The 25,972-nt window shown below is 39.1% G+C and overlaps 6 protein-coding genes across 6 annotated transcripts; 2 read left to right on the forward strand and 4 right to left on the reverse strand.

Moving 5' to 3' along the window:
- Positions 1-294: 294 nt before the first annotated feature.
- Positions 295-5,038, reverse strand: LOC116291966 (uncharacterized). The gene is made up of 6 exons (XM_031699201.2): positions 4,845-5,038; positions 3,558-4,373; positions 3,284-3,343; positions 2,330-2,665; positions 1,505-1,828; positions 295-1,372 (listed from the first exon to the last, which is right to left on the reverse strand). Exons 1-6 carry the CDS (start codon positions 4,897-4,899, stop codon positions 1,092-1,094), a joined length of 1,872 nt encoding a protein of 623 aa, XP_031555061.1. The 5' UTR covers positions 4,900-5,038; the 3' UTR covers positions 295-1,091.
- A 1,796-nt stretch (positions 5,039-6,834) lies between these two features.
- LOC116291975 (uncharacterized) lies at positions 6,835-11,830 on the reverse strand. Its single transcript, XM_031699209.2, has 5 exons — positions 11,717-11,830; positions 11,245-11,328; positions 10,248-10,883; positions 9,828-9,895; positions 6,835-9,338 (listed from the first exon to the last, which is right to left on the reverse strand). The coding sequence occupies exons 3-5, from the start codon at positions 10,873-10,875 to the stop codon at positions 7,710-7,712; spliced, it is 2,325 nt and encodes a 774-aa protein (XP_031555069.2). The 5' UTR covers positions 10,876-10,883; positions 11,245-11,328; positions 11,717-11,830; the 3' UTR covers positions 6,835-7,709.
- Positions 11,830-14,040, reverse strand: LOC148904569 (uncharacterized). Its single transcript, XM_089024711.1, has 3 exons — positions 13,475-14,040; positions 12,734-12,922; positions 11,830-12,247 (listed from the first exon to the last, which is right to left on the reverse strand). The coding sequence occupies exons 1-3, from the start codon at positions 13,542-13,544 to the stop codon at positions 12,048-12,050; spliced, it is 459 nt and encodes a 152-aa protein (XP_088880837.1). The 5' UTR covers positions 13,545-14,040; the 3' UTR covers positions 11,830-12,047.
- Positions 14,041-15,115: 1,075 nt separating this feature from the next.
- Positions 15,116-17,778, forward strand: LOC116291985 (uncharacterized). The gene is made up of 2 exons (XM_031699219.2): positions 15,116-15,394; positions 15,905-17,778. The coding sequence occupies exons 1-2, from the start codon at positions 15,175-15,177 to the stop codon at positions 16,513-16,515; spliced, it is 831 nt and encodes a 276-aa protein (XP_031555079.2). The 5' UTR covers positions 15,116-15,174; the 3' UTR covers positions 16,516-17,778.
- Positions 17,779-18,740: 962 nt separating this feature from the next.
- On the forward strand, positions 18,741-19,498 carry LOC116291963 (translationally-controlled tumor protein homolog). Its single transcript, XM_031699197.2, has one exon. It carries the CDS (start codon positions 18,817-18,819, stop codon positions 19,354-19,356), a length of 540 nt encoding a protein of 179 aa, XP_031555057.1. The 5' UTR covers positions 18,741-18,816; the 3' UTR covers positions 19,357-19,498.
- Positions 19,499-23,431: 3,933 nt separating this feature from the next.
- Positions 23,432-25,770, reverse strand: LOC116291947 (laminin-like protein lam-2). Its single transcript, XM_031699178.2, has 3 exons — positions 25,515-25,770; positions 24,144-24,545; positions 23,432-23,908 (listed from the first exon to the last, which is right to left on the reverse strand). The coding sequence occupies exons 1-3, from the start codon at positions 25,594-25,596 to the stop codon at positions 23,571-23,573; spliced, it is 822 nt and encodes a 273-aa protein (XP_031555038.2). The 5' UTR covers positions 25,597-25,770; the 3' UTR covers positions 23,432-23,570.
- Positions 25,771-25,972: the final 202 nt, after the last annotated feature.

A 25,972-nucleotide genomic window follows, 5' to 3' on the forward strand; every position in this document is an offset into this window, starting at 1 on the left:
TTTTTCTTCTTCTTTTCTTTTCTTTTCTTCCATTTTTTTTTTTTTTTTTTTTGTGGACGCGAGATCGAACCCCGGCTTATGCTCGTACGATTTTTTATATTAAAAAAAATGTTCGTGGCATTTCCCCCATTTTTAGTAAGTGGATACTTTACTACGATACTCAATATTGATGGAAATCACCTGAAAACTTCACAGAGACCCAAAGAAAAACAAAAGCCACATTCCTCCTTCATTCATGCCCAGTCTCCTTCACCCTCTCGGTCATCATTTTATAATCAAACCAGTCGATTGTAATATTTTTTTCACTTGAAATCAAGATAATGTTTTAATATTCGAATAATATTTCCACCCTGTTTATCTAACCCTACTCCTAAAACGCTCACATTAATTTTTTCAACAAATTTACAAGAATTAAAATTAGCATTTCTATGATTGACGTAAGCCGAACTGAAATATATGTGAATATAAGTTGTGCCAGGACTTCCCAGAAACAAGAAAAGAAATCTTCATGCCGGAGGTGTCTATAACTCAAGAGAAACGCTGCGTGACAAACCTATCAATGTAGAAGACTACTAACACTGGGCACAATGCCATCTTGGAATATGAAATCAAAAGTAACAAAAGTGTTATCTATTTTTATGAAACGAGATGGATGACTACGTACACACACAACATGGACTCAGGGGCGGACACAAGAATTTTAGAAGGTGGCGGAGGGGGGGGTGGGGGCGACTATTACACAAAAGTTATACTAGGAATTCAAGGAAAGGGGAGGGTGGAGGGGCGACTATTACAAAGGTTGTACAAGGAACGCGAGGATAAGGGGGGGTGACTGTTACTAACGATATACTGAGAAATTTGAGCAAAAGAAGGGTGACTAGTCACCCCTTTTTAAACCCCTGGATCCGCCCCTGGAACTGATTTTTAAGCTAGTTTCTAAAAGGATCTGATTTTAAAGATTAAAATTGCAATTTACAGCCGATCCCCACTTGTACGAACACTTCAGTTCCTGTCCTCTATCTCCGTATTAACAAGGTTTGACTGTATTCAGCATTCTCTTCTGAAACGCTATATGTGGTGACGTGTTATTATCAAGCACATCTGAATCTAACTTCTATGTATTTAAAAGTCCCAGCACAGGGATCCCCAAACACTTCATTCTTCGCGTACAGATTACACGAGGTCTTCCCGTGACATGCACAGCGTATTAACTGAGTCGAGAAAGGCGAGCGACAATTAATGGTGCGCATGCTCTTGTGTGGACAGACCGCTTTCCCTGTGGTACGCCCGTAGTTGGCATAGACGATCCATAGTTTTCGTCCCGCGGGACATCTGAGAATCCCGCTACGGTGTTCGCATAGACGATACGTACCTGAAAAGGAAAGGAAAGCCTATCAATTCATGCATGTTGAGCCTCATCGCGTGACAGATAAACTTCTGTGACAAACAGAAATGCGTGACAATGTTAATATGATTCAAAATGTTTGCAATGAATTCAGCTTACGGATTGGCTGCCTTGGCTGACACGTGACACCAGCGTCGTTGCTATGGCGACAGTTGTGCTTTCCCCATCCAGCAAATCTACACATTCCAATGTTGGTCTCTCTGCCATTACACCTGACATTATCCATCAAGATAGTTCCGTTTCCTTGGCCGAACCGTGCTCCTCCAACAGCTGCCAGAGCCCTGGGGTATCCGAGCTGACGACAGACTACGTTAGCGTCGTTTCTGCCCCAGAAGTGATCGCATACTGTTCCCCAGCGACCACGGAATAGTACCTCTACACGACCCTGGTTACGAGAATTACCACCGACGAGACGTACGTGAACTGGGAAAAAAGAAATGAATGAATGAACACTTTCACCAATGAAACATCCATACTTCCCATACGGGCGGAATATAATACTCTGATTACATAGAAATGGGTGGCTTAGGCGCTAATTTGTCGCAGAGATGGATGGATGGATGGATGGATGGAGGGATAGATGGAGGGATGGATGGATGGATGGAGGGATAGATGGAGGGATGGATGGATGGATGGAGGGAGGGATGGATGGATGGATGGATGGATATGGGAGGGAGGGAGGGAGGGATGGATGGATGGATGGAGGGATGGATGGAGGGAGGGATGGAGGGATGGAGGGATGGAGGGAGGGAGGGAGGGAGGGAGGGAGGGATGGATGGAAGGAGGAGGGAGGGAGGGAGGGAGGGAGGAATGCATGGATGGATGGATGGATGGAGGGATGGAGGGAGGGAGGGATGGAGGGATGGATGCATGGATGAATGGATTGATGGATGGTTATCCTAGGTGATAAAGACAACTCCTTACCCTTCGTATTACTTCTTCTCGGCATACACTTGACTCCAGCATCTTCATTATGACGACAATTATGTCTTCCCCATCCAGAATGTCTACACAAACCAATATTACTCTCCCGACCTTTACACGCTACGTTATCCATCCATATTCTACCTCTCCCTTCTCCGTACCTCGCCATCCCATGGGCTGCTCTCACTCCAGGGAAGCCAAGCTGCCTACAAACCACCGCAGCGTCGCGTTTATCCCAGAAATCATCACAAATGGTCCCCCATCGTCCTCGATAAAACACCTCGACTCTTCCCTCGTTTAATGTTTTGCCACCAACAAGACGAACATGGATGCGACCTTAAATGAATACGAGAAAATATCATAATTACTTTATGGTAGGTGACACTACATTGACCTCAGCACCCCTTTACATATCTTACCCTTCATTACATGACTGTCAATTGCTATACTGTCATATACACACCATTTTCACTATATAGTGCCACATGGTAGGTGACTCTACATTGACCACAACATGCATTCCTTTACGTATTTAGCCCTTCATTACATGACTGTCAATTGCTATACTGTCATATACACACCATTTTCACCATATAGTGCCATATGGTAGTTGACTCTACATTGACCTCAGCACCCCTTTACATATCTTACCCTTCATTACATGACTGTCAATTGCTACATTGTCATATATTCACCTTTCTTACCATATGCCACTTGCCTTTGATTTAGCATATTATCGAAATAGTTTGTCAACGATGTCAGTGATGTCGGATTTGATTACTAAGTAAAAGCACGTAAGCCAAGGGCTTGCCTTGTTCCATGTTAAACACAAACACAACCAACATTTTAAATAACCCAAGACCTTAAAAATAGAATATGTAACAGAAAACCATATGGAAAACTTGCGAGACAAAAATAGAATATACTTTTTATTGCTTAAATAACTTAACTTACGTTTAGGCGGCCGGTAAAAGTGAGGGGAGTTTTGTACTTCATCCATTGTCTTCTCATCTTCTGCAAGAAAAGAGAGTGTTACTGAGATCAGTGATAACCTGTAACGACTCAGCGACCGGCCGCGCGCGCGGTTTTGGCGAGAAATTTCCCGCCAAATCCAAGGAACTTAATCAGTAACTGACGGCTAGTTCTCAAAGAGTTCCGTTTTAGGGAAAGTAAATCAATTTGAGCATCCATACAATCCATCTAAAATAATATAATGTCAGCTACCTACCATCTTCGTATTTATTTAAAGATTCATTTTCAATGTCTTGGTCTGTGTCTTCATCTGCTCTAGGATTCGTTTCCCATGCTTGAGGGTCGTCCTTCCATGCTTGTGGATCGCTCTTCCATGCTTGAGGGTCGTTCTTCCATGCTTGAGGATCGTTCTTCCATGCTTGTGGGTCATTGTTCCATGCCTGAGGGTCGTTGTTCCATGCCTGAGGGTCTTCTTTCCATGCCTGAGGGTCTTCTTTCCATGCTTGAGGGTCGTTCTTCCATGCTTGAGGGTCGTTCTTCCATGCTTGTGGGTCATTGTTCCATGCCTGAGGGTCTTCTTTCCATGCTTGAGGGTCGCTCTTCCATGCTTGAGGGTCGTCCTTCCATGCTTGAGGGTCGTCCTTCCAGGCTTGTGGGTCGTTGTTCCATGCCTGAGGGTCGTTCGTCCATGCTTGAGGATCGTTCTTCCATACCTGAGGGTCGTTCTTCCATACCTGAGGGTCGTTCTTCCATGCCTGAGAGTCTTCTTTCCATGCTTGTGGGTCGCTCTTCCATGCTTGAGGGTCGTTCTTCCATGCCTGAGGGTCGTTCTTCCATGCCTGAGGGTCGTTCTTCCATGCCTGAGAGTCTTCTTTCCATGCTTGAGGGTCGTTCTTCCATGCTTGAGGGTCGCTCTTCCATGCTTGTGGGTCTCTCTTCCATGCTTGAGGGTCGCTCTTCCATGCTTGAGGGTCGCTCTTCCATGCTTGAGGGTCGCTCTTCCATGCTTGAGGGTCATCGGCTGCATCAGCTAACTCCTTCAGCTCTCGAATAATCGACTCTTTCAAAGACTCTTAAAAAATACACAACCAAAACAAGTACTACTTAGACAACATGCTAAAAGTTATTTTACGTCACTACGGTTTCTTTAATCCCAATAGCGTCATTTACGGTGACCACAATTAATATTTTTCAAGCGCGCAAAATAAAGAAGTCCTTTAGCCGGCAGTGAGCTGTTTCCTGGCACACTCTTCGCTCAATACTACAAATACTTTTTGCAGTTAAGACGCGTAATATAAACATGATGAATCTTTAGCTTGTGTTAAATAACATTCAGGCGGGAAAACTGGCTTGAATCAAAACCTTCACCTCCCGAGACTATCGTAATTTTTGCAGAATTTTTGTAGTCAAGACGCGTAATATATACATGATAAATTTTTAGCTTGCGTTAAAATAATATTCAGGCGGGAAAACTGGCTTGTACCAAAACCTTCACCTCACGATACTTTCGTAATTTGAGCAAACAAAAATGCAAAATCCATACCTTCGCCAGCAGCAAATGTTAGACAAGCGAACACATACCACAACGAAAGCATCATCTTATCTCAGTAAAATCAAATCTATAAACTTTTCCCAAGTCGAGAAATAAAAAATTTGAGGACCAATATGTTCGGTAGATCCTTGCACGCACCGAGGTCGAAGCTGAGCGTCGTAATGAATCGTCACTCACTGCTGGCCAGACTTTTATCAGCCCTAAGCGGAACTGTAACAAGATCTCCGCATTCTTGAAAGCTTACACGATAGACAAGGCATGCCACTAAGGAAAAGCTGTTAATATGAATCTTTTGGCGCCAATGATAATATTTAATCTAGAATTTATTTTGGACCTATAATTGCAATAAAATCCCATAGCTTTGCACAATATGATCGTGGATTCTTTCTCTACAGAGCTGTACTCTTTTAGGTAATCTTTTAAAAAGTGTTACTGATAAAGTTTCGATGGGAAATGTTGTTTTGAATGTAGAAAATGTAGAACCTCTTGGCGCGCCATGATATATTTGTTTGAGCGGGAAAAACCAAATTTGTTAACTTGTCCTACATTAGACGCTGCGAAAACGCAGTCTACGAACTTCACATCAAACTTGTGTGCAATTTTAAACAAATTAAACAAACTGTTTTTATAAAAAGGTATGATAATGATTTAATTGAAAAGCCCCGCTCAAAAACTAATTACTATTTTCTTACGAGATTTTAACATATTTTGTGTTCGTTGTTTAAATATTTCCGTTATATCCTGCTGTTTGAAGGTCTTGCTGTCCTCAGAAACATGAATCATAAGGTCTGTAAGTGAACTCAGTATGAGAATTAGTGATCTTTTAACACCTAGGCAAGGACTCAAATTGAAACCAGACCTATTAACAAAGCTAACTTCACTGAAAGGAAACGTTTTTATTCTTGATGCAGGTCGCAGATGTGGGTGTATTAAGGAAATTAAACATGGGTGCGATGAGTTTTGACAGATTCTGTCAGCTTTAGATAAGAAAATAAATGAATTTCATTTTGAGAGGATGAGTTTCAGCTTGTATCATAGAGTGATTGCCATATGACCGTGAAAGAAAATAGACCATTTAGTTTGTAATAGTTGATAAAGAACAAAAGAAAATCATTGGTTTAGAGTCTACTACTAACTATTAGTTTGCCTATTCTTTCACGGTCATATGGCAATCACTCTAGTATGTCGAATTACGTAGAATTTACGACTGAAAGTCAAAGTGAAATGAAGATATGAAGACAAGGGAGAAGCTGAGAAAGAAGCCACAGGAAGAAAGAAGATGCTTCAAAAAATCCCTAGAAGACTAGAACAAGAAGAGCAGCAGCAAAAAGGAAGAAAGTTTTAGAGGAGATTAAGAAGATGATCCGGAAAAACATGATATAATAAAAAAATAAGATTAGTTGAAGAAGCATTTAGAATAGGTCAACTAGGAGATTTAAGGGACGGACAATTAAATTATTGAGCGGAGAGCCGCGTAAATCCTCCAAAAAATATCGAGCAAGCACTTCGCCTACGAAAAAAAGAGAGCTCCTTTCAGTAAAGGAACATCGAGCAAAAAAAAAACCCACGTACAGAAAAAAAAATGCGTGCAGAGGTTGTTACAAAAAAATAAATAAATAGCGTGCAATGATTTCGTGCAACCTCCATCCCTGTCATCACATCATCACATTGTCGTCACAGTTTCAGCTAAATGAAAGACCTCGCGTGTGTAGGACCGTCTTGATCAGTGATAAGGTCAACTGGCGACAGACAATAAATATAGAAAGAATATAAGTTTTCCATGTCCATCTTCGTTTCATTAAATAATGGTGGACAATGTTAAGAAATTCTGGGCTTTATCGTAAATGATTTGCTTTCTAGTTTGAAATTCTTAGACTGGCTGTCATCCACAAGGCTTCGCAAAATGTGCCCTCCACCCTTCCCCCCTAAGAAAAAAATTCGGACTATTAACACAAAGAGCCGCAGATCAGACCTCAAGCAATTCTCAATATAATCACTTTATTATCAGTTTAGATTAAAATCATGTTATAATAATAAAATCGATAACGTTAGAATTATCTGCTCTTACTACAGTTTGTCGTGAGAATTTGAAGGAACACAGGACAGCGAACTTGTGGCGCGCCGTGTACGGCAAACTGGCCTGCCTTTCAATTTCGGCCGCAATTCAGTCCATATAACAATCAGTGTTTCAGTGAGTTTTTGTTTGGGCTTCATAAAGTGCATAAAAATAGAACTTAAACTCAGAGGTAAGACGAATGATATGAAAAAATCTGGGCATACTAAAAAAGATTTTTGACTCATTGATGACAATAATTTGAAACTGGATAGAAGGCAATTAACCGTATTTTCTCGATAAACGTCTTCCTTGAATTAGGAGCTGACCCCAAACAGGCGCTGAAACTCCAAAATTTGAACAACACAAGGGACGTAAGAAGGCGGTAAGAAGAGCTCGGTGGAATCGTTATTTCTTTCCTATGCTATTTCTGAATTGAAATCACTTAAAAGAAATCGCGTATAAAAATGATAACGTTTGTTAAACATCACAGACGGGAAAAAACCTAGCGTCCATGTTTTTGGACCTCAGAGGATTTTGACAGCTTGGGCAACGATCTTCAACCTATAAACATATTTTATAACTTATCTGTCTCTATACCGTATCAGTACATATAATTGATAGTTGGTTTATTATTTTTAAAAATGTCTATTTTCTCGGGACATAAAAAGTGAAATAATTTGTTAAGTATCTGTGAAACTCTTCCTATTCTGCAGCGTTTTGCTCGTCAAGTCTGTTGCCAGAAAAAACACAATTACAAAAATAGACTAAACTAAATTCAAAGCGTCTATCATCCTGTCAAATCATCTAGCCTGACTTTGAGTCTTTAGACCCGATGCAGGAATATAAAACCCATAGGGACTAGGAACACTAAATGACTTCACCATGGCATCTTTGACGTTTAACCAATCCGCTGGACCCGACAATGGTCCAACAGGGTTTGCTGCACCTCCTGGGACAGCAGAGGTCATGTACTTTTGCTTAAGGTCCAACCATGCACTCGGTGTCATCATCGGTACTCCTCCAGGCTTGGCAAACATAGCAGGAGCGTCTGCTGATGGATTTGTTCCGCTTGCAGCTCCTGCAGTGCTGGTGTAGCTCTTAATGAATTCTGCCCAAAGGTCAGTCATTTCAGAAGGAGGCAGACTAGTTTCTGTTGATGAGCCTTTGTTGGGGACCTGACCTTCCTCAGGCGACGTCGGACCCGTTCCTTGCTTGGATTCCTTAGACATGGCTTTCATAAACTCCAACCATGGGTTTACAGCGACGGGGTTTGTCGTACTGGGTTTGGCCATGTAGCCGTTCATGATCGCAGCCCATGGATTTGGTTTGACTGGTTTGGGAGGTTTTGGCTTCACAAACGCTGCCCAGAATGGCACCATGTTGCTCGACGCAGATCCACTTGTTTGGCCGGTGGAGTTAAAAAGAGACTTAAAATACTCTGCCCAAGGATTTGGTTTCGGTGTTGGTGGGGGTGGGAGTGCTTGAGGTTTCAAGAGAGCGGCCCAGAATGGAATGGCAGGACTAGATGATGTTTTGGTACCACTAGATGAACTCGTTTTCCTCATGGACTTCAAATACTCCGCCCATGGATTAGGTGGGGTAGCTGCACCTGGCGGTGGAAAGAAGGCAGGTTTTGGAGGGATAAAAGCTGCCTTTGATGTCATGAAGGCTGCCCAGAATGGCGGAACAGCGCCCGTTGTTGTACCTGCTGGAGGGTCAGCCATGAAGGGACTCCAAGGTGTAGATCCCCCGACGAATCCCTTTGGAATAAACGCAGACGCTGCTGGTGGAATGAAGGCTCCTTTTGGTGGAATAAAGGAGGACACTTGTGGTGGGATGAACGCGTTTTTTAGGGGAGCGAAACCGGTCTTGGATGGGATATACGACGCCCAGAAAGGAGAGCCTCCACTAGAGCCGTAATCTGGAGGATCTGACATTGAAGTCCCAGCACCAGGGAACTTAGACTTCATGAATGCAGTCCAAAATGGCGCTCCTGCTTTGCTGGTAGTCGCTGGTGGCATCATGAAAGATGACTTCATATTCATCCATTCACTAGGGGTTATAGATGCTGCAGGGCTGATTGGAATACCGAAAGAAGACAACTGCTTCGATATAGCACCCCAGGGCGGAGGATACCCTGCTACCATCCCAGGATCACTTGCTGTCGATGAGTACTTCTTCAAAAACTCGGCCGAGGGATCTGGCTTCGTGGTTGAATCGCGAGAGACTGGTGCAGAGGTTTTTGGTTTGATGAAACTTGTCCAGAAAGGAGCGTCAGGGCCAAGAGATTTTATGAACTTGGTTTTTAGTTTCATCAAGTCTTCAGGGCTTGGTGTCGTCCCTGGAGCTGCTATTGGAATACCCAAGGCCTTCAGTTGTTTCTCGATTAGTGGCCAAGCAGGGTTAGGCTTCTTGGGTTTTGGTGTAGTCTGACACAGTGACAAAGAAAACAACGATTATAACGTAAGAGCAGATGATTATCAAACTATGGAAGAAACCATCTACAAGAACAGGAGCACCAACAACGACAGTAGCATCAACAACAGCAGCAACAACAACAGCATCACCAAATTTTGGAGGGCCATAACGTAAATTACTGGGCTACCAGTAATGTATGTCACCCTCGTTATATAAAGTTAATTAATTTATTTATTTTTAACAGCAGCAGCAACAACAACAACAACAGCATCAACAGCAGCAGCAACAACAACAGCAACAACGACAACAATAGCAGCAACAACAACAGCAACAGCGGCATCATCTGTGGCAACAGCAATAACAACAACAGCACTAGCATCATACAGGCGGCAGCACAGCAACGACAGAAGCAACAGACAGCAGAAACAGCAAGAAAAGCAGCAGGAAAAGCAGCAGCGGCAACATAATCGACAATTCTCTAAACCCACAGTACTGCTTACCATTGGTGCTGCTGAGGCAACAGCATCTTTTGACTTGACATCAGACAGATCTCTCTTGACAGAACCACCTGATGGCAAAACAAAAACAAAAACCAAATATTTTGAATTAATTTCCGTTGTTACATCATTCAACATGGCGGCCAGGTCTTGCTCTATTTCCAGGGAAAAGATTGCGGACCAGCAATGACCCTAGCTCATAATGGAAAGTCCTTGACCGAAACCAACCTCTGATTTACAAAATATAGTTGTGATTCTAGTTTTGTAATTCAGTCCGATAAAGCCCCTTTTCCTATTAAAAGATTTACATGTGTTTTGTTTGGAAAATAACGGTTGATTTCTTGAGATTTAATGTAGTTATCCCTCCAGGGAAAATCCTGAATGAACAATAGAGTAAAAGTGGGATATCCAATGCTTACTTACTTTGCTTCACATCGTCATTACCGTTCTCCGTAAAGGTATCTTTTTCCTTCACCCCTGATGTTTTAGTCTTTTCTTCAGCTTCTTTATGAATGGTAATAATGTCTCGTAACTTGTCAATAAGCTCGGACACCTCCTCCAAAGTATACGTCGGCGTCCCATCAGCTTTGGTAGGCGCTACTTCCGCCTTGCTTGCTAATTCAGTAGCTTTACGATTGGCCACAAACTGATTAAACGCATTGATTAAAGCAGAAACTTGTTCAGGCGAAGGTGGTGCGAACTTGGTTTTAGTTTTCGCTGCTTCTTTAGCTTTCTTAGCTGCAGCATGAGCAGCTATGAGGTTCTTTAGAAAATCAACTGGCAAGACTTGCCCTGGTGTCCCAGGGGCATCCCGTTGTACTTGACTGTTATAATAAGGGTTGAATGCCATAGGAACCTGTTGATTTGGTGTCATGGAGCCATATGGGTTAGGTATCATAGCAGCGTATGGGTTTTGGGCCATCATTGGTGGGTACATAGGAGCACTATATGCAGAATATCCATAGTTGCTTCCTGCATATGGTTGCTTCATGGACCCAGTGTAGGACGACTTCCATGGTGATTTGGATTTTGTGCTTTTTCCATCTTTCATCTTGGAATCTAAAATGAATATATGTATTGAAATATCGTAGGGAGAGAAATTTGGGAAACTACACGAGAGTACATACGCCGACTACAATACAATAGGAGCAACGGCAACAACAACAATCCTGTAAAGGATCAGCAGCAGCAACAACAGCAGCAACAACAAGAAAAACAGCAACATCATCACTACAAACAAAAAATGGAGCAGTAAGAATCTTAAACAACAGCATCTTCAATAACAGCAGTAACAACAACAACAACAGCAAGAATAACAGTGACATCATCATACTACTACAACAACAACAAAATGAAATGGAAAATCAGCAGCAATAAAGCAGTTTTTATTTAGGCTATATCAAAGCACCTTGCGTATTACCTCGTTCTTGTTGGTGATCTTTTTGACGTTCTCGAGATGCTTCGTCGAGGAGGCCTTTGAGATCCTTGTCAATGCTGTCATGTGCTGTCAAAAATAAACATCACTATTATCGGCATGAGCATCGTCATGATCATCACTACCACCATTATGATCATCACAACTCCATTATCACAACCACCATCATCATCACCATCATTATCATTATCATCATCAACATCATGATGATGACTGCTATCATTATCATCCTCATCACCACCATCATCATCGCCGCCTTCATCTTCATCATCACCATTATCACCATCTTCTATTACGATCTTTATCAACACCATCAATTCATTTCTGTCATTATTTTTTCATTATCATACGAGTTGATAAGGTGTGCACACTAAAAACAGAATCACTATGTTTATTTAAGAACCTGAATGCCACGGCACACTGAAGTGATATTATACTATATTATTAGTATTCTTACATGCTCCACCGCCTCCTCCTCCTCCACCACCTCCAGCTCCACGACCGCCACCTCCTCCTCCTCCGCCTCCGCCACCACCACCACCTAAAAAATAATAGAAAAGTCTGTGAGGGGCCGGAAAGAAAACAAGAAATGAAATATGAAAATAATGACTTTGGGTTTGCAAGACGTACTATAATAATCCAACATAGGGTTCTCTGTTGCCCAGGGTTAGCCTTAATCTTTGTGTAGAATATTCACGTCTCGTGTGGACTTTTAAAATATTTGTATCGTTGAAGTCGTGAATTCTTTACTTTATCGTTGGTATTTGTTAAGTGACGCTGATACGAGGCTAACCCTGAGCAAATGAGTCTGAGAAACACAGCGGTATTTGTGTTATTTGAAAATGGTCTATTGTAAACGACCGACCTGCTCGATATCGTCCATTATGCCATTCCCCACCTCTATATCCAAACTCCATTCCGTTCTGGTATTTATTAAATCCCTTCTTGATCTTGTTACCTTTTGGTTTGTCGTTGCTTAAGCTGGTGTCTTAGATAACAAACAAACAAACGAACGCATCAATATTGGTCAAATATGATGCAAGGTCTATAATGCAAAATCGAAATATGGCGACCATTTTGAATAACTATTGTTCTGCACTGACTAGCGACTGACTAGCCTCATGTTCACGGAAACATTTTCAAAAAAGCATTTTCACATGAATAAGAGGTTTGTCAGTCGCTTACCAGTCCGGAAAAATAGTTATTCAAATTGGTCGCCATATTTCGGTTCGGCGTATGGAGACCTTGTTGAAACATAAAAATAGGTTAATGTGGGATGGAGGGGTTAAGTTGATGTCATTCTTCTAAGTATCATTTCTTTGTTTAATCGCAATGAAGGGAATGATGCTTGTGAAAAGCTTTTTTCCACGATGAAATATAGAAGCTAACTAAATATTTCGACTACCTTTGAAGGACGTGAAAAATGTTTAATTGTAAATGTTTTTATCAATTTGAAATGGAAAAAATAACTTACCATAACTACCACCGCCTCCTTGTCCATGGCCGCCACCACTGCCGTTTTTCCCCCCACCTCCTCCTCCTCCTCCCCCTCCTCCGCCACCGTTGGATCCACTTCCATGGCCACCACCACCTCCTTTTCCCCCTCCACCATTCTGTTCTCCACCTCCACCACCGCCACCGCCTCCTCCTCCTCCGCCACCATCTGAAACAAAAACAAAAATATACCAGTTAAACTCGTACCAGATATAATAGTTTTCAAAGTACATCAGTATAGGGAGTGAAGTGAACACTGTTACATAAGAAAGTAAAACTAATGCAAATATAAATTCAGTACGAGGAATTAAAAATCGAACCAAAGAAAAGAAAAAAAGCAAGTACAAAATCAAAAATCAAAAAACAGAAATAAATGTGCTTGCACGTGAATTTGAATTGCGTCCATCGTGTAACGCCCCGTCCACACTATGCAGGATAAATTTGAATCCGAGTTTTTATTTATTCGGTTCCATTTCGAAAATTCGTTTTCGGTGAAGAATTGTTCCGGATTCGCCCGGACTAGTGTGGACGGTAGGCCTAACCGAATAAATAAAAATTCGGATTCAAATTTATCCGGCATAGTGTGGACGGGGCCTAAGTCATGCATCAGGTCAAAGCCACTTCATACTCAGGAATATTTTTCAAAAAATACTCGCTACAATCTACAAAATCCAAGAATTATTACGAAAAATATTAAATATAATGAATAAACTTAACTTACCACGAGAAATAGCAGCAGAAGTAACTAACGAGACCGTGACCAAAAGGAGAAACACTGTAAGCTTCCTCATCCTTGCAGGATATTCCTTCAAGAAACAACTGCGTACGAATCCCGAGCTGTGTGCTTTTGAGAATAAGACTCGGAAATCACCGTGGGTCAGTTTTATAGTGAGCCACTCAAAGTGGATTCCAGTGAAGTAATTTTAATTTTTTCACCAGCAATTAATAATTCTTTGCGCGCGAATTTTGGGTTAATTTATTCCTTGACTGTGACGGAAATTGCGGCGCTGTTTTCGTATCGCAGATTTTTTTACAAATTTAGTGAGCTTACTTTTTCTTTTTAAAAAATATCTCAATTGTACAAGTTTGCTACAAGTCCATTCTACAATCCTACAGGTTTTTGTAATTTAGAAAACTCCGTGTTTTTACTGATGTAGCATGAGTTTGAAACGGCCATATCAGAGAGCAAAATCTTCCCGGGAAATCAAAGGTCATTTTTTGCCGCGCATTTCGGTCAGTTACGAGGCCGCGCTATCTATATCCGCGATTGTGTATTTAAAACCTTTGAGACATTCAAGTAGTTATAGTAATATTTTCATTTTGAAGCGAATCCTGATTCAAAAACAAGCTCTGGAATCACTAATAAATTTATGATGACTCCGTAGCTCTTTCCGGGGTCTTCAAGTAATGAAAACTCATGCAAATGCTAAATGCGCCGCATAGTACGAGACAAATGTTGCTCCAGTGTCGATTAATGCAGGAAGCCCTGTCGAAACGTAGCAAAGTTATGCCGTCAAACTGATTGTGGAATGGTCGCACTCTCGTTGGGCTAAACTCAGAAATCTAAAGTTCCAACGAAAATATACTTAGAGACAGTTAAAAGGTGAGAATCATGACTGTCAAAAAAGATGAATTGAGAAGAGAGGAACTTTCTGGAAAAGAATCGTAAAAATAATAATTTTAAAAGCAAAGATTGTTTTTAAGGACAGTCTGTTTTGCACATCTTAATATCAGTACAGTAAACAGCGCGGATTATTAAAGTAGTTTCCAATGATACTCAAAATTGTAGCCAAAATAACTGGAAATATTTCTACAATAAATGTTGCTGTTAACATTATCAGCAAATATTTCCCGCATTTTTTGCGTAAAACCCGCCGTAGAAACCATGTGCGTGCTGTAGAGATAAATTACTATGCGTTAATAAAAAATGCGTGACAGACGTGACACTCTTTCCATGTGAGAACAGATGTATGTCAGCGGTTCACCTTGACCGTAATTTTTGGCGGAAATCTAATTCTTCCGCGCGATAAAGAAAAAAATTATCTAACACGGCTTTTCTACAGGGTTAAATCCTTTATCTGCGCTCATTATCTGCGTTTTTAAATAACTCCAGAACCTACACAGTACCACAGGAACCCCAAACTTAGTTGACAAAAGAATACAGATTAAATATGGAGAGAAAAAGCATTTCAGAACTTTATTACAGAGTATAGAAGCTTGAAAGCTAAATATGTTCAAATCGTGCTTTAACTTTCAAATAACCTCTTCTCAATAATCCTTTGCCTTTAGTTTGGGTTTTGGGGTTCCTGTGGTAACGAAGCGAAGTAAAAGACGAAAGCCTGGGAACGAGTCAAAACGACGCCATTTTGGAGGACAAAGCCTTGAACTCCTTCGATCAAAACTTTCAAAAATTCGCTTAAAATGGTCAATTTCTGCGCCGTTTATGGCTGTTCAAATCGTTCTAATCGCGAGAAAAACCGAAGTTTCTTTCGAATCCCAGCGATAATTTATCATTCGGACGAAAAAACGAAGAATCTAAGTCGAGAGAGAAGACAAAGATGGCTGGCGATGATCCAAAGGCAAGACTTGACTGACTCGCAGATAGTAAGCACAAGAATCTGCAGTGATCATTTTATATCCGGTAAATATTTTCACGTAATTATGCTACATTAATTCTTAGATTAACGATAATTTGGAAAAGAATATTAAGTTTAATGTTTCTCTCGGTTTGTTTGTTTAGTGTGTCGAAAGACGTTTTTAGGGGGGAGGGGAGGGGGTATCGCAGTATTTTCATCATAATAACAGTTTAAATAATGTTTTTCTTAGTGAATATTTTTCTTTTTGTATAAGTGTATGCATGTAAGTAATATATCTGGGTAGACTAACATGTATAAACATGGTTATATTAATTATATCTTTATGTACTTGCAGTGAAAATGGATTAAATTAAAAATTAATTAAGCCTTTTGCCTGTAGCCCTGTGTTTTGGGATAATCGCGAAGCATGATATTACCCTTGGGGGGAGGGGGTGCTACATTTTACCATTTGCTTTTAATGAGGTTTTCAGATGTCATTATACAGTAATTATTATTATAATGCCCCTTTACGACCATGCATCTTGACTTGCATTTGCTTCTTATTATTGAAATAGGGAAACCTTCAGCTTTGTATGATACATTAAATATTGACTGGCTTCCAACACTCAACATTGGTACAAACATAGACAGAAGGTACAGGAAAGGGACATACTCAAGAATCAAGCAACGAGGAGAAAAGCGAAAACGAGCCGACACTGCAGACACCCTTCTTCATCTTTCCCAGCCTGCTGCTGTCCCAATCCTAGATCTACCAATTGTGACCTTAAAGGAAGAAGATGATGACAGACCTTTCAAGTCCTGTGCCGCTATGACTTGTGTAACAATGTCTGATATCGAAAGACTTGAAAGAGAAAACTTCAACTTAAGGGAAGAGAATAGAGATCTGACTGCAAAGTTAAGGACACTGATGCGTTTGGCAATGGTGACTAATAGAGATAAAATTTTAGGACCACCATTGTCAGATACTCAGCCAGTGGAAGTGTTACAACAGGTGCCTCATACCCAGCCAGTAGCAGTTTTACATCAGATGCCACATACGCAGCCAGTATCAGTTTCACCCATGTCACGTACCCAACCAGCTGTACCAGAGGTCACATCAATGGCAATTGGTGAAGTTGCTTTAGTAAAGGTGTTAAATATCAATCATTCTAATATAAATGATTAAATATATTGGTTGTTTCAAGTCTCCACAAGTAGAGGTACTCAGATGTTGTTTTTTTGCTATCATTCATCTAAAACATTAAATATCTACTCTGAATTTGTTCTGTTTTTGCAAATGTCACACACAGTCTGTGATTTAGCAAAGTCAAAGTAAATGGACCTCATCCATCTAGGTATAAAAATTTAGTCATCATTTCAGATCATATGTCACTGATCTCCAGAGAGATAAGATTCTTTTTCTGAGTTTTATCCTGAGATTTATGTGTCTTGCCACGCATAACCATTAAATAATGAAATGATACTCTAGGGAACGTGGACATATGGTCTGACAATTAATAGTGATTAGATGTATCAGATTTATATACTTTCATTCACACACACCTTGTGTTTCCTCAAACGTTTTTTCAGTTATTTCTTGCCTCTTTGATTCCAAAAGACATGCTATCCTTCTGCTCTGACAGATGTATTATACATAAGAATCTGTTCCTGATAAGGAACACACATTTATATCCAGGGTTTGATAGCTGAAGGAATAACAATGAAAAGAATAACATATAACTTTGCGTAGTTTCAGAAAATATCAATACCTCCCAAAGTATTTCACAAGAGAAGGGTTCTTGAGATTTTGTGAAGGGCATTTTGTGTAGTACCTGAAAATCAGGGCCCTGCTGAAAATGTCTCTTACCTCCACTATCAAGAGGAAATTTTACAACAACAAAACTAAGGGGTGGATAATAAGGAGGAGAATATATCTGATAATGCTCAAAATGTACCAGGTGATTTCGTTTCTTTCATCTGGAACGCAATTAGCCAATCAGAGAACATTTGATTTCTTCATAGCTCAATATTTCCTAGCTCCAGGTTTTCGGCTCAAATAACAGCTTTTACTTGAAAGTAAAAAAAAAATATTATAATATATTATGTCTTTTAGAAAGAGCATATTTCGTCATTGTTGGTGGAAAATATTTCACTTTGGTAAAATTTAAAGATGATACAAAACACTTGGAAATCTTTGCAATGACAAACAGTGCATTGTGCCTATAGATTCTGAATCACCTGGTATGAAATTTTTATTTTGTAGAACTTCAGCTTTTATTAAATATATTTATTCTGGACCAATATTACTATAGCTAGTTAGACCCATATTGTATAAGCATGCATTAACCAATCATATAGTTAGTTTCACACCTTGCAAACACATTTAGTTCCAATTGTATTTGTTTAATACTATCATATGACTCTTTAAATATACATCAATGCAAATAAAATAATGTGAACAAAGAAGTTGCCAATAAATAACTCTACTATATTACTAACACTATTTTTTAAAGTTTTGTTTAGTGACCATGAATAATAGATCCAGGTCAAGGTTTGAGTTGCCGTACATGATATACTATGGTTTGCTATATGCACAGCAAAACTCCAACTTTGGCTTGGACCTATCTTTTGTGGTCACTGAACTGAACCGTAAAATGGAGTATCAATCAAGTCTAAACACTATCAAATTAATCTTATGATTCATCAATTGCTTAATTTTTTATATAGAGGATTTTCTGGAACCCTATCCTCGATCAGCAATTCAGGCCATTCACAAGCATCAAGGTAGATATAGTTATATATATAGCAAGGAAAGAAGAAGCATAATTTTTTTTGCATGTGTGGAGGGCAGGAGTATGAAATAATTTTGGACTGTATACAAACAATAAATATCATATTATCAAATTGCAATCGTATGCAAGTATATAACAAATATACGTAACTTATATAAAATCTTATAAAAATCCTTATCAATAAAAATATAAAAATTTCAAGAACTGCAGGAGGTTTATAATTTAAATACTATTCAGACTTACTAGCAGCATTAGTTTTTCACTCTTGATTTCATTTAATCTTAAAAGATGTAAAAAACTACTACTTGCAAACTTTAATTTTTCATATAATTTGAAAAAAATTCAAAAAATCTTACCTTTGTTAGTTTACATTCCATTTATTTTGTATTTTGCTTTGCGGGAATTTATAAAAATGATTTTTCTAGGATATTGAATAAATATTGGTCACACACGTGATTCGAGTCATTCAAGCAAGTTGCCTTTCGCTCTAGAAATCTCGAGAATGTATCATTAATCTTGATTGGTAGATTATAGTCATTTGCATTTTAGGTTGATATAACGAAAGCTGTGATTGGTGCAATTTAGATTTGACGTCACTTCCACCATGCGCATCAAGCCACGCGATACGCTTTTCTTCCTTTTTACTCCGAACTTCGATCAAGAAAGGCAAGCGATAAGCCATCTCTGCCTTCAAAATGCTTCTTTTTCAGGATATCTTCACCGGTAAAGACATTCTCACCGACAGTTATAAAATGAAGCTTGTTGATGACTTCGTTTATGTGGTTGAAGGGAGCTATGTTACGAAATCTGGCGATAATTTCAGTGATGAAATGTTCGGAGGAAACCCATCGGCTGAAGAACAAGTAGAGGAACTTGAACAAGCTTCTTCTAAATCTGGATTCGACGTTATTTTAAACCACGAAGACCTCGAGGAATACAACGAGCAACCCACTTTGAAGCAGTTCTTAAAAACCCTGAAGAAGATCATTGGTTTTGCCAAGGAAAAGATTCCCAAAGACCGTTTTGACTCGATCTTTAAACCAAAAATGACCGAGTTCTTTACGACTGGTCCTGGAAAGGAAAGATTCAGTAATTTCCAGATCTATTTTTCTAAGGGCTATATCACCGAAGATGGCGACGTTAAAGCCGCTCCAGTATTAATTGATGCTGATGACACCGGAATGAAATCAACAATTTACTACTTTAAAGACTTGATGGATGAAGTCAAGATGTAAGCTAGTTGTAGTTCTTCCATTCAACATGATGTCTCAATTTTAAAATTCTTTATGAAGTTCATCATGAACGTTAGTGTTGAATTTCAGTTTTAGAATTGTAAGAATTAAAGGCCGAGATCAATAAAATCTAAGTATATCTCCATCGTTTTTGTAGTAATATTGCTTTCATATACAAATTTTTTTTTTTTTGCATGTACTTCGTATGTCCCAGAAAAACTCGAAGAAAGACATGCTTTACGATTAATATTATACCGTACGATGTTTGAGAAATTCATTTTTTATAGTACTGTTAGATTCATTTGACCCTTTTATTAGCATTATACATTTTTCCATGCCAGCATTATTTTTTAGTGAATGCCAATCGAGCAAGTTTGATGTTTTTTGGGGGGCTGCATACTAGAGTACTTATGCACCAGTCATTTGGCATACCCGGGAACTTCACTTTTTCCCTCAGTGAAAGGTAATGAAAGCCCCGCCCCACAGGGAAGAAAATAAAATTGAAGTCCTTGCATCGTCTTTTGAGTAGTTTATTTTAATGTCAACTGGATATTTCATATCTTTTGCAGCAGAATGTGTTCGCCAACAAAGAAATAGATTTAAGTGTTCAATATTTATTCCATGTAGTACCAGCTTACTTGCTTCCATTTTTGTTTGTCTTTTTCTTTTTCTGTCTTTTTCTCTATCATAGAATAGAATGAAAAGCCATTTTCTGATCGATGGCTTAGAAAAACATAATAGTCAATGCGATGAAAATCTTCGGTTAGGCTTCACGAATTTGCAACCACCCCTGTTATTGGTTAGGTTTAGGGGCGGGGTTGGGGAAAGGTCATTATTTTCTATTGTTCTACACGTGTGCCCTCCAATAGGATTACATCTTGCAAATTCGTGAAGGACGACCCAAAATCTTACCTGTCTTCGTCTCGTCCATTATGACAACGTAAACTCACAAGAGGAGCTCACTCTGTCGGTCCCATCCCCCAAAACGGAAAATTGCAGTCCCTGATCAGTCCCTGGGTTTCAGCTGAAGCTGTGAATTGAAGCACTTTCCCCAACCACCAGGGAACCAAATACATGTGAAAATGGGGTGAAATCCCTGCTATGCCCCCGGGTATGCCTCATGGAGTATGTGGGGGATGTCAAATGACTGGTGCATTAATATTTCCTGGAAACGCTGTGATTAACATCTCCCAAAGCTAACCATGTTCTGACGACTGTTGAGCTGAGGAATGCCAGATTTTCCAATCATCTGTTTTTGGGTGATGTAGTGGTTTACTGCTCACCTGTCACTGCTGTGGTCGCGGTTATAGCCTAGGCTCTGACTGGATCATAATAATTTATGTGAATTGAGTTTGTTTGATGTGTTGTTCTTTCCTCCCCTGAACATGTGAGTTGAGTGTTGTAAATATAGAATGTAGTGATAGTGCATGTGGAATGAACCTTACAGAAAAGCCTCGTTTGGGGAGTGGTGGTTGTAAAATATTTTGGTCCATCTATGGAATGTTGAACAGTCTAATATGTAGGCCATTGAGCAGACATTGTCTCAAGCCTTGTAACATGCTATCAATTTGTTGCCCAATAGTACAGTCCCTTTCACAGTTCCTTGTGCCACCTCGAAAGGTACCTGTGCCTTTGCATCGGAGCAAGAAAACAGCGAGCTTGCAATAATAATAGGAGACTTTTTAACACCTTGGACAATAGAAGCTGTTATAACAGTTCTGCCCACCATGAAAAAATCTTTTACTTTGAGAATCACACAAGTGAGGTTATCTGGCCGATACAATGCTTGTTCTGTCACTTGCATCTCATTTGCATGCATCCATATTAATAACTGCTATCATTCACCTGTATCATTTCAAGATTCACCTAATGCAGATAACCCCTCCCCCACGCGCACCACCCTTTCTCAGATTCCTGGATCTATTAATTCTGATTTGATTATCATTGCTTTTATTGAACAATAATTGTTATAATTGATAATTATTATCAGGAAAAGTTATACCTCACACTAATATTGCTATATGGCTTTTTAGTAGTAGTGGTATAGTTATTTTGATTTTCAGCAAATGTTTTTGAAAAGAAGAATAAAAGGGTGAACAACCAGTTGGAAGGATAAACCAATAAAATGCAACAATAGTATCTTAAGATAAATATCAGAATTAAGTAAATATTCGTAGGAGTATGGCATTAAAAATACCTATCTGGAAAAACTTGAATAAATTAATGATTTTTACACCTATTTTCATAATATTATACGACTACAGCAGCTGCATGATAAGTTGCTTTAAAAATTAATAGTATAGCTACAAAATATATCCATACCCCACCATGGAGGGGACTTGTAAAAGGACCCCCAACCCCCAGGAACTTTCAATTATTTCCTTACCGACAAACTCTGTAATTTTGTTCTTTCTCTGACCCTCTCCCCTCCAGAATTTTCAATTTCCTCTGTGCATGGGTGGGGAATGGATATATTCTGGAATTATGCTTTTTTGCTTTCGTCAATCAAAAAACACTAACAGATCATGCAGACCATTATTGTGTAAATTTGAGAGGGATGACCAAATAGCAAGAATTATGACAACTGGAGTTGTTCTGGTCTCGGAATTATGAAAATGGAATCGATATATGATATTTCAGTTAACTAACATAATATTATGATAATCACATAATCAACATCATCCTGAATAAAATAAATAAATATTGAAAACTAAAATATTGATCAAGGTTATATTTCTTGTGAAATTAAAATTCTTTGCTATTTTATAATTTACTCTTGGAATCTTATTTTCTTCCCTTTTCTTGTGATGGACAATTAGTTTTGGATTCTAATTACTTGCACGTAATCCATTTTTTTACACTCTGGGACAACTGGGTTCACGATCATCTTCATCACCCCCAAGTCTCTTGTACAGTTTCATAAGCAGTTCCGCAGTTGATGAAAAAACTGGGAGGAGTTAATAAGCATATTGTAGTGCATTTTTTGAGGCAGTTTTAGGTAACAACAAAGATGGCAGCTTTCATGACAAAGGCCTATTTAAAATGAGTGACCTGCTGGGATGTTCTGTGATTCAATCATCAATGAATATGTCCAATAAAACAGCCTCACAATTATTGCAGTGCCGGACTCAACCCCAGTTGTTTCTTCAACTTTGGAATGACTAAAAATTATAGATACATATAAGGTGTATATTGATCACTTTTTACCCTACACTTTGCATGTGCTATGGATTTCAATTTGTCTCTTGATGATCCCTCAATCAACACGATGTTATGTCCTCGGCAATGTGCATAATAATATAGCAAGGGGTTCAAAATGCAGTATTCCATGCATATAACTATATACAGCAAACGATTTTATCTGCCACCATAAAAATATAAATAATAAACCTGAGAACTGTATAGAATTTAAAACTTAACTTAACTTATGCTTATACATGCACAGTTTTCATTTTTTTCTAGATTTAAAATGTTTACAGTTGAGATTAATGTATTAATTTACGCCTATTTCAAAAAAACGGTGTCGGTTGAAGATCTCGAATCTGAAGCCTGAGTAGCAAATTGTTTGTAATCATGTATTTACAGCTGAATAACTTTCCTTTTAGATGTGAATATGAGGCATGACTTTTGAGTTAGAAATGGGATTTTTTGAATCTTAGCCAAAAAACATAATAGCAAAAATTTGTTACTTTTTAGTTTCAGATATCATCCATTCCAGATCTCAGACTGACAACATTTTTTGTAATAGGTGTATACTAATAGTTCTTCATATCTATCTAAAATTATATCCATCTTGTGTAAAAGTTTTACCCATTAAAATATTCACAAGACAAACTTTACAGCACAATGTGCTGACTTACCTGCTTGATTATGTACCTCTACAACAAACATATTGACACAAAGCAGATTAACCCCCCCCCCCCCCAGAGGAATTTTGGATTTCCTAGGGGTAGTGGGGTAACAGAGATACCAGGTTAGGTGGGTGGTGGTGGTGGTGGGTGGTGGTGGGGGGGGGGGGGGGGCATAGTAAATTTTTGGAACTACACAATATGCTCATACATTGCCACATACATTTACCTATACATGCAAATATTTTATATAAAAAAATATGTAAACCAATATTACTATCAACTTGATATTTAAACCCAAACCAACCCAGTCAACACATACTACAGACTGACACGCTACAGCAAGAGGCTAAAACTAATTTATATGTATCAAAAAGAAGTATTGAAGTTTTCTGCAAAAGATGTGTCCATACCAATTTTTAACCTGGCTTTTGACCCCTCGTCAGCTATCAAGGCCTCTTCAAAGTCACTAGCGTCATTACGATACACAAATGGCGTATCACTCACTGAATCGAGTAAAGAAAAATCCAAGTCATTGTAATTCCGATTTGTAAGCTCAACTGTCCAGAATTTAGGAATACGCCCGTTTTTGAAGCCATGGGTTTTGTGGCGATGATATAATAGGTAAATAATGGCGACCAGACATACCACTCCTATTGAAGAGCATGTTGCTATGATTATTACATCTTTGTTGATATGCTTTGTTCCTGTGAATATTAGAGTAAAATGCAGCAATAAACGATCAATTGACTCTAATACTATTTTTCCAGCCATTTTCATTGCTATATGTGAACTGGACAATTTACCTTGATTGTCACAGCAGTACATTGCATTATAAATTCCTGGGATGCGACTTTCATCTTAACAATTATGTAGCAATGAAAAAAGACCCAAAAAAAACTTGGACGTTAAAAAATCGACCACACAATTCAAGATGCTTACCTTGTTGATTGCCTGCATATGCACCACCAAGTGCAGTACAGTTCCTCTCACCAACAGCATCACCATGGTAACCATGTGCACAAAATTCACAGTGTTCTCCCCTGGTATGAGGTAGGCAGTGCAGGCATTCTCCAGTAAATGGATCACAGCTGTTTGTCTTTTTAAGGTTTAAGTTCTCACTACAGTTACAAGGAACACAGAAGTTTTTTGGATCTGAAAAATTTCCATTTTGGTACCAGCCGTTTTGACACTGGTCGCAGAAGACCCCTTGATGGCCTTTGCGGCAAACACACAGAGCCTCTACATTCTTATGGTTGTCTCTAGGTAAAAAACATTTTGACAAGCGCATTGGTGCACAGGGGCATTTGCACTTGAAGGGCCCCTGGGTGGTGTTGTTACAACCTAAAAAATGCAATGAAACAAATTATCAGACTATAAACGTTTTTGCCATATTTAGCATAAATAATGCTTTTCCCTTTACTAAAATATACTATGCCCTTAGCATTATCCTATCCTCCTGTGGAATGACTCCTGCCTCTTTCAAACGATATCCCTCCCCATTGTCGACACATTCACTACCCCTGCATTTCCCTATCTCCTATCTACCACTGAGTTGACCTTAATCCAGACCCTACCCGTGAACAATGTTCCATCTCTTATACATATACTGTATGTGCCACCTGCCATGTACGCTCCTACACGTGAAGCATCTTTGCAACATTCACTAACATTCCCCAGCTAAAACGTAGGTGATCTCCCCTAAAATGAAATGCTTCCTCTTTTACTAAACTACATGTAAGCTTACATGTAAGCTAAATAACTTGACACTTTTAATAAAGTTTATCTATCTTACACCACTGTTCATATCTTTCAGCAGACAAATTAGCTTCATAAAAATAAACAGAAAGTCGACAGCCATGTGTTCAAGCAATCGACCTATAAGGACTATGGCTCTGCAATTCTATGATCAGCACTTTGTACAGAAACAGAAAAAACATCACCATTATTTTCGACATCCACCTTATTTTATATACTCCCTTGCATGGCCGCGAGCCACTTGATTGTTATGATGAAATATAAGCTTACTAAAGGCTGATTCAAGTTCAAACTAAAAAAATAAATGTCAGCCTTGGATAAAGAGAAAGGACGTCAAAAGACTAATAAATAATTGAACTAGTGCCCAAGAAAGAAAGAAAAACAGAAAATTTTGAGCTCCAACGAATCTTTATGATAAATTCGTACGACCTCAGCAGTATATATAAACTCATTGTTTGTTATTCTGCTATTAAAACATCGTTCAAATACGATTTACACATTAATTTAAGACAACATTAAACTGTATAGCAAATGCCCGGTAAAGCTTAAGCTTACCTTTGCCTTCAACGATGATATTACTAGAAATCGTGATTAAAATAATCCCAAGAACTTGAACAACGATTTCGCGCTCAGCCATGGCCACTTTTTGCTCAATAAATAATAGCCAAGTCGAAAAAACTCCACCGGATCGAGTAGGAAGACTTGATCGCTTCCAACCATGAAAATATCATTCCGAGACCCAGAAAAAGGTGTCTAAGACTAGGGTTTCAGCTGAATTTTGTAAAAAAGAATTTTTAATCGCCTACAGCCAAAGAACTCCAAAAAAAAATTATAATTAGAACGACTTGGTAACCTCTCAGATATAAATAAAACATTAGGAACGATGTGTTAAGGTGGCTCGAGACGGTAACCAAAGCAACTGTCACTAATGGTTGGTACTACTGGCCACCATATGCCAAGCGTGAAGAAGACGGTCCTGTCGGGTGAGAGAGAGGGAGGGGGGGGGGGGGGGG

This window comes from Actinia tenebrosa, unplaced genomic scaffold (assembly GCF_029948245.1).
Source record: "Actinia tenebrosa isolate PJP-AT-01 unplaced genomic scaffold, QUT_ActTen_1.0 PGA_scaffold9__36_contigs__length_13948895, whole genome shotgun sequence".
In the NCBI taxonomy this organism is placed as follows: Eukaryota; Metazoa; Cnidaria; class Anthozoa; order Actiniaria; family Actiniidae; genus Actinia; species Actinia tenebrosa.